This window comes from Alosa alosa, chromosome 8 (assembly GCF_017589495.1).
Source record: "Alosa alosa isolate M-15738 ecotype Scorff River chromosome 8, AALO_Geno_1.1, whole genome shotgun sequence".
In the NCBI taxonomy this organism is placed as follows: Eukaryota; Metazoa; Chordata; class Actinopteri; order Clupeiformes; family Clupeidae; genus Alosa; species Alosa alosa.
This window is the reverse complement of record NC_063196.1, coordinates 12,926,546-12,942,980: the sequence shown is the minus strand read 5'-3', so window position 1 is coordinate 12,942,980 and position 16,435 is coordinate 12,926,546. Positions and strand designations below refer to the sequence as shown.

Below are 16,435 nucleotides of genomic sequence, written 5' to 3'. Positions count from 1 at the left end.
GTCCTTGAGTCACTACAAACACAAAAACACGTTTCCTCATGTAGCCTAGTCCTAGATTACGCCTGCGGGCATTTAAAAACGTAGGCTATAGGCTAGGCCTAGAGGCCTACGCCACGTTTATGTCACCGTTCACCTTTCATATAGCCTTCCTATAGGCCCTATTTTGTTGAGACAAAAAGAGCGTAAATAATACAGTAGGGCCTACATACGGAAAGTAGGCTATTCGCAGCGCTTTACTTTTTCCACATTTTATTATGTTTCAGTTATTAAAATGGATTCAATATTTTTTTTCTCATCAATCTACACACAAAAATATAAATAGCCAGTTTATGGTCTACAATTGGAGTTTGTAGACAACTTGAGTGAATATAGCCTAAGCTACAAACAGGGGCATTTTTTTCTCTTCTCGTAGCTGAGTATTGGAGACATGGATTTCTATGCAACGTCACGAAAACATGCGTGCGCAACCAAGAGGCAGAAAGCACCATAGAACAGCATAGAGCAAAAGAGCAAAAGAATCAAATTAGTTTTTGTGCTGAAAACTGCACCAATTAGAAATCACGATGGTTAGAGAATGTTAAATATGTTCAATATCCCTAACAGAATGCATGTCTTCATCAATAATGTCAAAATATGATGTTATATTAATAATGCAAATGAACGTCAAACTTTGAAATATAGTCTGAAATGAGATGTTATTATCATTGAGACAACAGGGGTATACAAAAAAATCTGATTGTAGCTTACAGCAGCTGACTATTTAGGTTAGGTTTATAACGTTGTGGACGGCCACCAAGCGTCTTCTGCCTCACAGCTGCGCGCGCATCTAGTTTTGTTGGTAAACGGGAAACCCATGTATAGGCAGGTGCGCACATACGGCGAACACTATGCACGTGTCAATGAGCGTGCTCTCACTACAACCACGCTGTTAACTTAAATAGGTTAACATCACTCTAAGTTCGCCTTCAAGCAAGCAAAACGATGATTTAAAGATATCTGTTTCGCTGGAAGGGCAAGGGGTAGCAACATGGCAACACAGGGACAGAGACAGGCCCGATGGCTGTGAGTATTAAACGGGCAAGACAAAAGTTATATAGGCCTATTGATAAACCCGGAAAAAGTTGGCAGGTAGGCTAGCCTATATGTTTCGGTCCCTGTGATTATTTGTGAAATTGTGCAAACAGGCTTTTCAAGGCATTTGAGAAGAAAGGAGTGGTAGAATGTAGCCTGGGTGCCATTCCGAACTTAGTCCCGCCCACAGCATTTGAGGTCGGGAAGTTCGGTCTGGCATTGTTCCATTGTGGTGGAAGTATGCTCGCCCTATATCAGGCGGACCAATCAAATCAGGCTTTACGATGATGGACGGGTGAGCAACAGCGCCTGGTCGGTCACGTCATCTGAGCACCTTTGATTAGGCTTATGTTTGAAACAAAAACGCTAGAAGGATACATGCTTTTAAGACCCCATATGGAAAATTCATATTATTTATTTAATGAGGTTGTATCACTGAAAACGATTATTTCTGAAAACTTTGGCCAAAGTTGAGATGTGGGAAAACTCGTGGTTTCACTTTCATCAAGGGAAAACAGCTCTGTTGCATTGCGTTCCCTCATTGGTTTGAAATCTCTGATTGACCACCTGTTCGAGGGATTTGCGACAGCCTTTCCCAGCTGTTTAACATGTTTGTAGTATATCACTGTTCAACAGAATTCTTTTTAAAAACGGAGGGATATAGGAGAAGAAGGATGGTTAGTGTGTTACCGGTCCTCACGGTAAGCTATTTTGTTGCTCTGATTGGTTAGGTCTATCCGATTGAGTGCAGAGGCATTCCCCTGTATCGGTTGAAACACGCCCCATAATTACGTCCCAATGGAGCAGTATCATGGTAGCCTAGAAATCTAGACGCACCCTAGCGGCGGCAAATTAATTTGCTCAGCCTGTACGTCTAGTATCAAACCATAGGGATTTCTATTGGCTGACGCCGTGGACGTCATCCAATCACAGCGCTCTATTTTGTTAGAGAGTCTTAAGGCAGGCTTAACAGGATAACGACAGTCCTGCAACGGTGAACAACAAGGAAGGTGGCTATGGTGAACGAAGAGCGGTTGTTTGAATCGGCGTTGGCGTCAACTTTGGAGGAGTTGGACTTTTTTTTTTGAAAGATGAGCAACACAATGCACTTAAGTCATTCCTTTTGAAGAAGATTGTATTTGCCGTTTTGCCGACCGGATACGGATATGGTCCTAGTGCTGGGCTATTGCATGCCTAGGCAGTTTGAAAGACAATTCTCTGCCCACCCCTTGGATTAAGTGAGGTGAATGGTTCGATTCCAGACTATACATTTCAATGATAGGATGGCCCGCCAGGCTAGTATCATGGTGCATTCAGGGCAATAAGGAATGACAAGGACCGCCCCCATGGCTAGGCTACTTTGTTTTTCCGACAGCTTTCCGTATGCACTGTAAATATCCCTGTCAGTTGCTGAGAACAATTGACAACTATCTTATGAAATTCCTCAGACATTTCATGAGACCTTTGGCCTGTATTTAGATTAAATGTCAAGATGAGTAATGTGGGTGCAAACCTTCACATAAGCCGAAAGTTGTCACACATTTCAGCACCTCTTTTTTTCAGGCGTCATGAGAGAATGCTTCAGTGAAGCCTCAACGCTTTTGAAAGTCATGTTGTTGTAAGTGAATCACTAGGCCGAGATAGGAATTCATGTTGATTTACAAATGAAAGTGGTCAATTCTTCAGCCTTGCCAATATGCTGCATAATCATTACTTTGTGTGGTTCCATATGGATTTACAAGTCTTATTGACCAAAACCATTAGCCTATAACAACTTTAAACGTTATCCTATATATAGGCTGTTACATGCTCTTACATAGCAGAAAATGCTTAGGAACACACTATTTCACATGTTCCCTGGAGTGGTCCCTCTGCACTGTGATTGCTCAGTTTCTCAAACGGAAGCATCTAAAAATGTGTCAATGGAGTTTAAAAGGCATTCAGCTGTGATGTGAATTTCCAGCACTGTATACCATAATGCCTCACGTGCGTTCTTTCTGTGACTGGCAGGCTCTCTGAGTCAGTCATTTTACTGGGGTTTGAAATTAACCTCTGTCCCAACATTTGAGCAATGCATTCCATCAGTCTGATCCCCATATTCTTCATTATCTGAAGGTGATGAAGTCAGTCACGCTTCGTGCCCTCTCCCTTATTCCATAACCGTACATCACCCCATCTGCTGTTTTGTTGTGTGTAGGCTACTGCACACATCACACAGAAAATTGCCTATGCATATGGTTTGATTTTCATGACTTTGTTATCCTCTTGTTTTTGGTAGTGACCCTGAGAAGCTATATGGAAAGAAAGAGCTACACAAATACACTCAACATTGTCTAACTGAAGACATTTTCAGGCCAGAAATTCATGATCAGTTGTGCTGGCGTTTTCCTTCCACAGGCGGCATCCTAAATCTCTAAGAGTTTGTCATTTCACTCACAAGGTTAATTAGTTGACCAATGAAAGATGACTTTTAATTTGCACTTAGACTGAGGTCGCAAAATATCACTTTTATTTCTCTGTGAGTTAGTCTATGTATGTATTTATTTATTTATTTCGGAAGAGGTTGTATGACTGTAAGAAGAAACACAGAGAATATTGACTTCAGATGCATTTCAATTCACCTTTAGATTTCCAATCATCTCTAATGAAATTAGCAAGTTTATGAGGCAGTTAAGAATATGTTATAGGCTAGGATGAAGATTCCACTGTGTGTGTTTTATTCATTTAAATATCTGTGAAGAACTCATGCAATTACATAATTTCAGTCCAAGGTACATTTCCATATATAAATATGATGTCCATATATTTTTGATGTTGTTCTGTATTTCCCCTCAGGCACCTGTTCCTGGTTCAAATTACTGTGATTATCAGAGAGGTCTCTACTGCCAATGACAAGGAGTAGTGCATTATACTTCAGTCCAGTTGCCCCAGGTGATTCAGGTTTGCTTCAGTGAATTTCACTGTTTGGCAAGACCATGAGACTTTGCACTGATACCAAGACTGTGGGGCAGGCAAAGCAGGCACAATCCAGAGAAACCAAAATTACTGCATGTTTATCCAATATGAAGTTTTCAATAACACTGTTAGTGTTTTCTGTGATCTGTAGTGAACTCAAACAATCATGTTAGTTGATCCAAATGACTTGTTTTGTACAGTACATTATTTGCTCTCAAATTTCTTAATTTAGGAGACACTGTGACACAGCAGTGACACTGACCATGTTGACTTTGTGTGTAAAGAATAAAGTATTATTTTTTAAGATTTTAAGAGTTTAAATACAAAATGTATGCCCAGTAAATATATCCATTAAAGGACATCAATCATACTAAATATGTATTACACAACACTTAAAGTAGCTGTATTTTTAGAGAAGGAAATACTGTTGGTATTTGTTCTGAATATTGGTTCTTAAATGATGCTGCTTGATTAAAAAGCTAATTTCAAGTATGAACATGCTTTCCTCTCTAATCCTTTCATTCATATACAAAAATAAGAGTGCATGGTTGTAAAGATGAAAGCTTGGTAAGAAATATAAGCTTATCTAAAAATACCTTTCCCCCCCCATCATAATTCTAAGCCATGGGGGGGGTGTTCCCTCCGTGTGTGTGTGTTTTCTCTCCTTGCATGTTCATTCACCCCAGGGTCACACAATATATGGTTGTCTTCCTAACAGTAACAACATTGAGTAACCTTTGGCCACATTGCCCAGTTCTGTCTCTCGAGCAGCCAGAACAACAATAGAATGATGTAGGGAAAAATCTCTCCCCTCAAATTTGTATCAAAATATACATGGCATGGACAATGAATCATACTTCCTCTTCATATGTTTTTTCCCCTTATATGTGACTACTGTGTGGTTTGCCATATCTTTTGCGTGTGTTCCAATTTCTTCTCCTGGTGGCATGGTTGACTCTGGCCAGGGACCCAGAGAGTATATTCTACCTCAGGGAGCTTTTGTTTTTCTTCCTGATGCAGGTTTGAGCAGCCACTGATATGCTTTAACCATCATCTGCCTTTTGAGCAACCCTATATTAGGGTCAGCTAATCACAAATAAAACCTGGAAAGCCTCGTTTCAGTGTCTTATCGGATGATTAAGTTTAATTGCTTTTTTAATAGGCTTTTGTATGATTCGTCCTCTCGTTTCTTGTTTCCCTTGCTTTCCTCAGTCTCAAGTCATGGTTTCTCATCAAGGTATAAGGTATACAAACACACACAAATACACAAATAGCCTAGAGGTGTGTCAGTTAGAGGAGACTTATATATTTAGCCATGTTCTGTGACTTCTTTGGGGGGAGGGCGGGTCGATGGGGTGTGGGAATCTAGGGTCATGACGTCAGTGGTGGGGCTCAAACGTCAGCGTTGACTAAGGGATGTGTGTCTGCTGAGATGTGCGTGCAGAGTTACACATCACATGCCCCTAACCCCACCCCTCCCAAAAACTCTCCTCCCCACCCCTAGTCTATGCAGCATATTCCAGTGTTGGGGGGGGGGAAGGGGGGGTATGTGTGTGGGTGAGAGTGTGTGTGTCTGTGGGGTGGGGGGGGGGGGGGTGCAGGCAGGGTATGCACCAGAGGAAGGGGTGTGTTATTATAAGGAGCCAGGAGGGGCCTCAGCGACATCAGATGCCCAAACCCAGAGGAGAGAGAGAGAGAGAGACGGAGCAGAGCCACCCCTGCCACAAGAGAACATCATATACAAGGCATACACTGAAGATACACTGGGAGTGCTTATTTCTACTGCTGTCATAGGTAAGACAGGGTGCTATGATTCTTGTTTCTTGATGTGTGTATGTGTGTGTGTGTGTGTGTGTGTGTGTGTGTGTGTGTGTGTGTGTGTGTGTGTGAGAGAGAGAGAGACTGATGCTACTTTCCGTTGTGTTTATGCCTCATGCCGAATTATGTCAGAAGTTGCTCAGAAGGGTATGAGAAACAGGGTTTTTTTTTTGAAGAAATATTTTGTTAATATTAATGGAAATGTAAGATGGGAACTGTACCACGTTTTTACCTCTTGGAGCTATCCAGTGACATGCACACGTACCCTCGGCACACTCCTCTGTGGTTATAAACTAGTCCTCTGTGATCTAAGTTAATGACCTCACTGGCTTAATTAACCTCTGGTTTCCATTAGGCATTGTTTTTTCCCCATCGTCATCACCTACACAACCTCACCTCCTTTAACCTCTTCACTCCTTCCTCTCCCTCTTTCTCTTGTTCGTCCCTCATGCCATGCTTGGGTGGGTGAAGTGGAGATCTGGAAAGGAAATGCTGTCGTTTCTGATTTTCATGATATGCAGCCTGCGTTACACACACACACACACACACACACACACACACACAGATAACATATGACATTCACATACAGCTTTTCATGTGCTGGCTGTTGACTCTATGGTTGTGCTATTTGAGCTATGAGGGTGGTCTAAATAGCATATGCAGTATGTTATAGATACAGGTAGTATTAAAGTTAGAAATATGCACTACTGGTCAAAAGTTTGGGGTCTCTTTGAAATTTCCATTACACTTATAGACAGAATACAAGAGATCAACAGAGATCAGTTGCATTGTTTTTTCAGGGCAGCAGTTTTCAGATTACATTATGTGCTTACATAATTGCAAAAGGGTTCTCCAATGTTTTCTCAGTTAGCCTTTTTAAATTATATCAGATTAGTCAACAGAATGTGCCTTTGCAACACTGAATGAATGGTTGCTCATAATGGACAATGTAGATATTGCAATAGAGATCAGCCATTTCTTTCTACAACAGTCGAGAACCCTTTTGCAATTATGTAAGCACATAATGTAATCTGAAAACTGCTGCCCTGATTAAAAAAACAATGCAGCTGATCTCAGCTGGCATTCTGTCTATAATGGAGTGGAATGGAAATGTCTAAGTGACCCCAAACTTTTGACTGGTAGTGTAGATATTAAAGTTTTTAAAGGTTTTTAAATACAATGATATGCTCCAAAGATGTGCTAGTGATGGTACAGATGAATACTGAAATGGGGAACATAATACTGCATGTTTTAATAGTTTTAATACTGTGCCTGGTCTTCAAAGCTTTTCCCATCCTCCGCAGACACCTGTTCTAGAAGGAGGGGCAGCTTCTTCCTGTGTGTGAATGCATGCAAGATATGATAAAATGATGAAGGTGAAATAATTTGTCTAAAGTTGGTCAATTAGTCAGTTTCACTGTCTCCATAGACTTGCTTATGTAACAGCCACATTTAAGACTCTGAATCTTATTAGGATGCTATTGTTGCTTATCAGCAACAGATGCAGCGTGGTCCATCAGTATTCAAATGGCTTTTCATTTCATGGGTAGGTTTATCAAGAAGTGATTTGTGGCTGTGACGATTAGTGTGTGGAAATCTAATCCTTATGGTCTGGTGGGAGAGTTTAATCACATTCCTATTAAAACTGATTTCTTTCTTGGTTAATTTCCACCTGAACCTGCGGCTAATTCTTTCTGGAGATTTTAGATGTGGGGAAACTTGCTTCCTTGCTTCAGTTGTATCAAAAAATACAGTGATGCCTTTCTTCTTTTTGCCTTGATTCTTGAAAAAAAATGAAGATGTTAAATTGTTTGTCTTAAATTACTGTAATGCCCCTCCCCCACCACCACCACACACCCTGACTTTTTAAATGCTTCTTATATGTATCACAAGACCTGGATTTAGTTTAGTATAGGACATTGTTGGTCTCATTTTGATATGATAAATGACACAGGCACTGTTATGACAGTTCTGATGAAATGTTAATCATTCAGTGTATGCAGATCAATGACAATTGCTGGTGGAATGGTGATACCCAAACTCATCATGGTAGATAAGGCTACTAATTCAAATTGCTTATCATCAAACACTGTAATTTCTAAAAAACCTCTATTTGGTATAGGCCTACTTTTGGTGTTCATTTTGCACTGTTGTGTGTGTTTATACCCTTGTGATTCCTAATTATTACCTTTCTCAGTAATGCCAGACAGCAGAATTGCATGATGTCTATTTGTCAAAGCCCCTCTGCATCTCTCCTTGTCAGGTTTTAATGTAGACAGGAGGCAATTTCCATAATTGTGGACACTTTTGGCTTTTTCCCTTGCACACAATTTGCCCTGCGTGTCCATTCTAAGTGCCCCATTGTGCCAATGAATTATTCATATTTATACTTTAATGGTATTTCCACAAATGCCTCCCCCTGATGAACTTGCTGCATGTGACATAGTTCCAAATTCCAGTGAAGTAACCATGGGTTGGCACTAAATGAGAATTAGAGGGGGGATTTTTAAATAGCATAGCCTAGCCTTAATACTGCTTTACAAAAACAATAGGTGAAAACACATCGAGTGCTATAACCATTTTCTTTGCATTTCCTTTGAAAGGCCCTGGCATACGCTTTCAGCTAATCACTTCATTGTTTTTAAACGTATTTAATTGGTCAGTCATTTCTAAACCACAATTGCCTTGGTGAAATGAACTGAATTATATTTGCGTAATTTTATTCATTCATTCGTTCGTTCATTTGTGATTGTGATTTTTTTTAGCCTATAGGCCTTGCGCATCCGTAGCCTATTTTGCAATTTCAGACAGCAGGTTATGACCACATGAAATTGCAATTACATGTAAATCTGTCATTAAATGGCATGTCTGAATAGCTGTTGTTCACAGGTATCCTTATGGCCTGGCTGGACTGTGGTTGTCTGAGTGTCATCATTTAGGCTAATCGCCCTCAAGAATGATGGAAAGGTGTGCGCAACGACGGTGCAAGACCGACGTAAATGTCAAAGCCACAGATCACACCACCAGCCATCGACTCCTTCATTAGTACCGTTATTATGACATCGCTCCTCGTTCGGACTCTCGGTCGTGAGGCTCAAGATAATTGCAATCGTCAGCGCTAATGGATAACCCGAAAAGGAGAAGATAATCTCTCCAAATATGATTGCGAAATACAAGCGCGGTCCCTGAGGCGATCAATATGTTTTCAATTAAAATACCTACGTGAATCGGGTATTCTATGTCTGAAAACAATTCTGACAATAAAGACAAGCTCGATTAATTCAATACGACGACTTAACGGTGACTGAGTTTAATTGATCGTTGTATTAGAACTGGGGGGAGTAATGTGTATTTTATTTGCGGCGTGTCTGTTTCAAATGCCATTTGTATTCAGGTTGCGAGCGTTTGTTGAGATATCACTCAGACGGAAAAGTTTTGCCTGAAAAGTAAGACATTTCCTCTGCGGGTGTTTGGCAGCCCATGGAGGTTTGAAATGATTTCCCCTCATTTGTATTTTCCCAGTGATAAATAAGTGCATTTGCATTTCTTAACTAGGCCTACCAGACGTAAGTGTTCTCTCGCACTACTTTCCTCGGGATTTTGGCGAACAAGCCTTTTAGGACTTATTCCAGGGACTGCATTTGCAGAACGCAAAAACACAATTATGCTTGTGTGGGCGTCTCAAGGCCAACCAGTAAATGTTTTAACCTACTAGAACTCCACAACACATTTAATGACTGATATCACCTCTGAATAAATTTACTTTGCAAACTCTATCACAGAGTGCCTTCCAATTAACATGCAGTGTGGGAAGCGACACCTGTGTAACCAAAGACACGGCGGCCCTGTCAGAAGATGTTTGATTGTTGCTCTTTGTAGCCCTCCCTCTACAGCGACTGTGAATCATGTTTATCTGAACACTAGCACGGTTGTGAAATTGGTAGGGAGTGGGGCTGTTTACCGGAGAGGTGATACCATCAGGTGGCTCCTCTCTGGGAAAACGGGAGCCAGACACAACTAATCGGATTAAGCACATTCACGCGGTTTAGCCATTTCACATCTCACCCCACGGGAAGCTCTTCAGACGGGACTTTGCAATCGGTCCATCTCAGACACAACAGGAGCGCGCGCACCTCCACCTGCTTGCGTGTGGTGACGTCAGTCTGATATTTTATAGAGCACAGCCAAGGCACAGATCAAAATATTAATGTGCTTTTAAAAACAAGGGTTTCTGTAGGACCCTTGAAGCGAAGTTTTTTTCCAATATGTCTCCCTTCATATTTGGAATAGCGAAGGGTTTAGGAATTGACTAAATAATGAGTTGTGAGACTTAACCAAAGGTGGGCCCAAAGAACATTCATGCTGCATGACTACAGAACATTTTAGTTGTTTGAAAGTAGAAAACATGTAAACAAATATTATCTAAACATGAATAAGGACCTTCATAATTTGTACTATTACTACCAATGGGTAGTGAACAACAAATGCACAACAATTCAGAAAAAATACTGGACATGACAATGAAAGTCAAAAGCTCAGGGTTGAGTCAGTTCATTTCATAACCATCAGCTAACAACCTGAATATTGTATCTCTTTTATATCCAATTCAAACACATTCAATGGAACTATGGCGTGCGAAATAATAATAATAAAAATCTTCCTTATCAAGGCAGTTGTGTGAAATTAATCAAGTATTATTAATGGCGCATGAGGGGTTTGCCGCTTGGAGGCCATTTTCAATCATCTCCCCCATCAAAGCCATAGACCATTCTTTAAACCATGTCTCTTTACAGTAATTGCAGCAGTTGGGGCTTTTGATTGATGGGATGCTGTGTCGAATAGGCAATAACTCCAACATCCTTATGCTGTTGTTTTGCTTGGCGCCTCATGCTGTTCACAGGGGTAAAGGCAAAGATACGCTCAACACACACACAATGCAATGCAATGCAGTAGGTCTTATCAAGGCTTCATCTGCAAAAGCACCCCACACACACACACTCCCCCACCCTACTCTCCGCCTTCCAACTCTAATCCAATATGACTAATGCACTATGTTGGCCAGGGGAATGAGTCAGTGACTGGGCTGTGTGGCTCCCCATCTCACAGTCCCCACTGTTGCCCCCACACACACACACATTTTCTCCCTACCCTCTTTTTTCCCTCTCATTTCCTCCTGATTATGCCAGGAGCTTTTATTCTTCTGCCAATTAAGGGCAGATGATGAGTTTGGCTGATGAATTTGGGGGGGTGGTTTGTGTGTGTGTGTGTGTGTGTGTGTGTGTGTGTGTGTGTGTGTGTGTGTGTTGGGGTGCCGAGCAGCTGGTGAATGCCCTCCGCTATGAACTACTAGCGTTTCATACATGAAAAACGCCGGCGGCCTGTGAAAGAGATGCAAACGTTGTCTTGAGTGACGTGCCTCGAAGTGAACATTTCCCCCGTACTAGTGACTTGAGTCGAAGTGTTGTCTCGAAACACATTTTGTCTTGGTGCAAAATTCTGTCGCTGGAGGACATGCACCTGGCATTAGATATCAGATGGGGAAGCAGATGCAATGTAGAAGGAAATATTGCCCATTTCTAAGCACAGTTAAATTCTCAGACTTTATATTAGTTGTAGAGGAATATGTGTTGTTGTCCCTAAAGCTATTCCTCTATTCCTCACAAAGTTTAAATATATCCACACAACCACTCTTCTGAAACCAATTTGAAACTGGATATGAATGACTGTAGGGGATATTTTTTAGTATATTATTAGTAGTGGTGACGTTGGTTCTTTTGTAGCAGTTATTAAAGTACTATTTGTCAGTACTAACACTAAGGAGTAAGGGCAAAAGCCCAATAAAGCTTGGGCACACCGAGCGTCCTTTAACATTGGGCTCGAGCTTGAGGTTGGCTGGCTGGACTTATTTTACCCACACACAAATTGCTGTGCTCTTTCACCCAAGGATTTAAGATGTTTTCCCCAGATAGTGCTGTCTTATCTCTGTTCATGAGAAATCAATGGCATCCTTGGCACCCTGGGCGTGCACTGATATGTGTTTAAAATTGGCTTTGCAGTCACGTCATTGAATGTGTGGAGGGGATCAACGTACAAAAAATGACATAGGATGTTAATCCTTTCCTCCATCGTTGTTGTCCTTTTGTCCTCCTCTCTTCTACTTTCCTCTCCTCTCCTCCCCTCCCTCTCCTCTCCTCTTCTCCCCTCCCCTCCCCTCTCCTCTCCTCTCCTCTCCTCTCCTCTCCTCATACTGTATATCACACCTGCTCTTACCTACTCCCTTTCTTTTTGTCTCCCTATTCTCCTCTCTTTCTCCCTTTCTCTCCCTCTTTCTTCCACCTTCCATCCCCTCCTCTCTGTCATTTCCTGTTCCTCCTCTCTTTTCCATTCCACTTCCTGCTCTTTTAACTTTTCCCCCATCTCTTTTACGTCTCTTAACCATCCCCTGACCTCCTTTATCTATTTCCCTCCCTCTCTCCTCTCCTCCCCTGCCTCTTCCTGTCTCCCCCTCTCCACCCACTTGTCCTTCCGCAGACGTCTGGCCCCTCAGCCTCTGCGCGCGTGTTAGTCCTCCCATCCCTGCCACGTCATCGCTGTCGTCGTTGTTGTCGTCTTCGCTATTCGTTCCTGTGAGCCATGAAGACCCCTCTCTGGACCCTGTTACTGCTGAGCCTGGGCGCCCCGGTGCGGGGAGACTGCCAGAGGGACTGCGTCTCCTGTGGACTCCTACTTCCTGAGCACCAGGCCTTCAGCACACTGGTGAGGACTCCCAACTCAGCTCATCACACCCCACACACAGCACTGCCCACAGCCCTGCCCCGTATCAAACCTTTTCGAGCGAGCAATTTATTGGCAAGATGAGTTTTTTTTTTTTGTCGCCCTCAAGAAGATTGAGAAATGTTGGAGGAACCTTCAAAACTGTGGAAATAGTGTGAAGTCTGCTTGTAGTTGTCAATCAAGCCCAATGCACAAGGCGATTTGATACCTTCCAGTGCAAAAACTCCGACTTTTTCAGTCTTCATAAGGAACACATGTGGATATGTTTAGAGCAACTTGAATCAGGAGAATGCAGAATCTAGCCTGTGTTATCCATTTTCATGGGTTAGAAAATGATTTGTATTAGGGTTATTTTTTATAGGCTATCAGTGGCTCCCGACAAAATAAAAGAAAACAAGGATGAAACAATAGATACACTGTACTCTCAAGCACCACAAACTTACAAACATGGCCTAAGAGAGAGATTTGGAGAGAAAATGTCTACCAGTCAGCATGGAGAACAGAGAGGGCTCAGACTGATTGAATACTGCACAGTGAATGATTGGATTTTACAAAGATAAATGGCTATCTCAAATAAATTCATTCAAGAGTAATCAATCGGTTGTTCAAAGATGTTCTGGGCGTCATTGTTAAAAACTACTGGTTGAACTATTGGGTGAGGTAGGTTTGGTCAGTATATGACTAAATGTTTAGAGGCTCTAGGCTTCATCTAAAGTTCATCTAACAGACACTAAAACACTAATAATGAATGTGTCTCGTTGAATTACTTAGAGGACACAAATAGAGTTTTTAATCACCCAAACATCAGACAAATATTGGCGTGTAAACAGCAAGAGCGGGACATTTGCTGAATGGTCTTGAGTCATGCTAGTTTACTTTTGGTAGGGGCCACTGATGTTGCAATAGTTGCACCAATTTGGCTAATGACCGCAGAGAGACGACACAGCTGTGCTACCCAAGGAGAGCGTGGGTGATGTCTGCGGCTAATTGGCTGTGGAGCAGTTATCAGCTGGCAGAGGAACCGGTGGTAGAGATTGACGCTTAACACAGAGAGGGGGGTGGATGGGTGGGTGCTTTGATGGGTCCAGATGTAGGCCTGGGGCCACTGTTTTCCACTTTTCACTGCAGGGATTGAAAGGGCACAAACCTCATTGAGGAGTACTCAATGAACTCAATGAACACACACACACACACACACACACACACACACACACACACACACACACACACACACACACACACACACAGAATCATGTATGTGCTCCCACAGGGATACACATACACACAGGCATGAAAGCTCATGCAAGCACGTACACATTTTGGCACATATAGACACACACACACACACACACACACACACACACTTATTACCCTCTATTAGCGTCTGTTGAAGTCGTGACTCAGAGAATCCCCTGCTGTCCCCATTATATTTGTAATGGGTAATAAATTTCCACAGATAGCTGCCCGCTGCTTCCTCATCTGTCTGTAATCGCGATATACAGCGGTGGATCTTATACTGTCTCTCTCTCTCTCTGTCCATTATCACGGTAAACTGGGTTGGGTGTTTTGTTATCTTTCCATTTCAGCTGTGTGCTGTTGACTTGCACAGGGAATACTGCATACCTGTCCTGCATGAGAGAGCGTGTACATTATCTCTCATAATGTACATCAATGCACACAGACACAAAATGCATTTAAACTCAAACACAAGCACCTCTGACAAACACAAACATCTCCTTACTCAGACTCACAGAGAGACATAGCTTTAATTCTATTCCACAGTCACTCCTACACATTGCTACCTACTGACATCTCATACACACTCTTACATACGTACATACAGTTCATACTTTCATACTTCCATCCTAAAAACACACAGAGACACCATATACATGTATATTCCAACACAGACGAGCACATGCACACAAAAACAAATAACCTGAAGTTCACTTTACATTACCATTCTGTACATTTCTTTGTGCGCAACTAGCGCAACCTTTTTCTGGTAGTGTCAGGCCCCTAACCTTCCTCTCTGACCCCCTGTCAGGTGTGTTTGCTGGAATGTGAGGCCCAGATGTCCCCTGCACTGACCTGGGATCTGTGTCAAGCCACCGTGAGCCAGATGCCTGCTTCTCGCCAGCTACACGAAGGGGCCATGACCAATCGAGATGACTATGGTGGCCCTATGAGCCTAGAGGAGGGCGAAGAAGAGGAGATCAACCAAGAGGAAGAACAACAGCAGGAGCAGCAGCAGCAGCCGGCCATGGAGACCCGGGCTGCCGAGTGGTTCCGATCCGCACTTGAAGCCGAGCAGGTCCGGGATGCTCTGGTGAATGAGGAGGAGGACGAGGAGCGGGATCGGGATCGGGACGGCAAAGCATCGCCGGACCGCCAGGGAGTGGCAGGCTCTGACCTGGAGGCGGCTAGCCTCCATCTGGCCAAGCGCTTTGGTGGCTTCATAAAGGGCCGCCACAGCTACCGGAAGCTGGTGGGTCGGGACCTGCCGGCGCCGCTGAGCCCAGAGGCCGACGGCCGGTCGCTGCAGAAGCGCTACGGCGGCTTCATCGGCATCCGAAAGTCGGCGCGCAAGTGGAACAGCCAGAAGCGCGTCAGCCAGCTCCTGCGACAGTACTTGAGCCTCACGGGCCGCCCTGTCCGCTTCAACAACCTCTCCGCACCTGGCCTGCGCCGGCCAATTGACCTGTAGGCCGCCACGCGCCCCACCTGAGCCCCAGTCCACCGACCTTAACATGACCCTTCCCACTCGTCATACCTCAATTCCATGCTGTTCTGGCAGCATCCATGCTAATGGTCCCATTGTCCCCTCACACCGCGCATAGTGCCGCAAAGAAACAAAATAAAAATGGAAGAACACATGGATGTGGGGAAAAGCCTGACCATTTTAATGTTAAAAAATAACCAAGGAATGTTCTCTTTTAGTTTCTTTACTACTGATATTTTCATGTTAGTTTTCAGTGTTTTCTTGCTGTGAAAATCCAGAAATAGGAACCCAAGCATGCAAGTCCTTTTTTTATGAGATTACATTGAGGCTCAATCATTTTCTTATTCATTTTCTCATTCATTTTTTATTCCCTGAGGTCAAGGCGTTGTTATGGATATCTACAAAGAGTAACAAGCTGGTGTATCAGACATCGCACTTTAATCTTTGGTTGTAGTTGTAAGTCTGCACGTAACCGTTTGCATTGGTTTTCGTTCGTTTTCGTTTTCGTTCATATAAATTACAAGCACTTTGGCTGAGTTATTTTCAACCAATGAATGTGTGTGTGTGTGTGTGTGTGTGTGTGTGTGTGTGTGTGCATGTGTGTGGTGTGTATGTACATGCTTGTGTGTCTAAGTGTTTCTGTGAGTATGTACGCTGTGTGAAAATAAAGTCATCTGTGTTCGTCTGGGTTTACATGTCAGTGATGGTGTAAGCTGGTGAGCTCTCCTCCAATAATGTTTGGCTTCCTTGGGTAATACTGCCCTCTAGAGCTCATTTACCAAGCGGCAACCTAGTTTCTGCAGTGATACTGGAATGTCTGGACTGGCAAATAAAACTGAATTATTGGATTTTGCATGCAAGCAGTCAATCTGAGTTATATGCACAATCACAACTGTTGTGCTTTTAACATCATACTGTTATAGCTCATAGCAGACTGAATAATGTTGTAAAAAAAAAAAAACACCGCCCTGGGCAGTATTCCGCACTGAGAAATTTTGTGAGATTGTATTTGTTTTGTATTTTAGAACTGTGAATACAATTGTATTTCATACACATACCTTTTTATTTTGTTTCTAATGTAATATTTCTTTTTTG

The 16,435-nt window shown here is 42.7% G+C and overlaps 1 protein-coding gene across 1 annotated transcript; it reads left to right on the top strand.

Moving 5' to 3' along the window:
* The first annotated feature begins 5,703 nt into the window (after positions 1-5,703).
* On the top strand, positions 5,704-16,329 carry pnocb (prepronociceptin b). The gene is made up of 3 exons (XM_048250556.1): positions 5,704-5,820; positions 12,376-12,600; positions 14,666-16,329. Exons 2-3 carry the CDS (start codon positions 12,478-12,480, stop codon positions 15,323-15,325), a joined length of 783 nt encoding a protein of 260 aa, XP_048106513.1. The 5' UTR covers positions 5,704-5,820; positions 12,376-12,477; the 3' UTR covers positions 15,326-16,329.
* Positions 16,330-16,435: the final 106 nt, after the last annotated feature.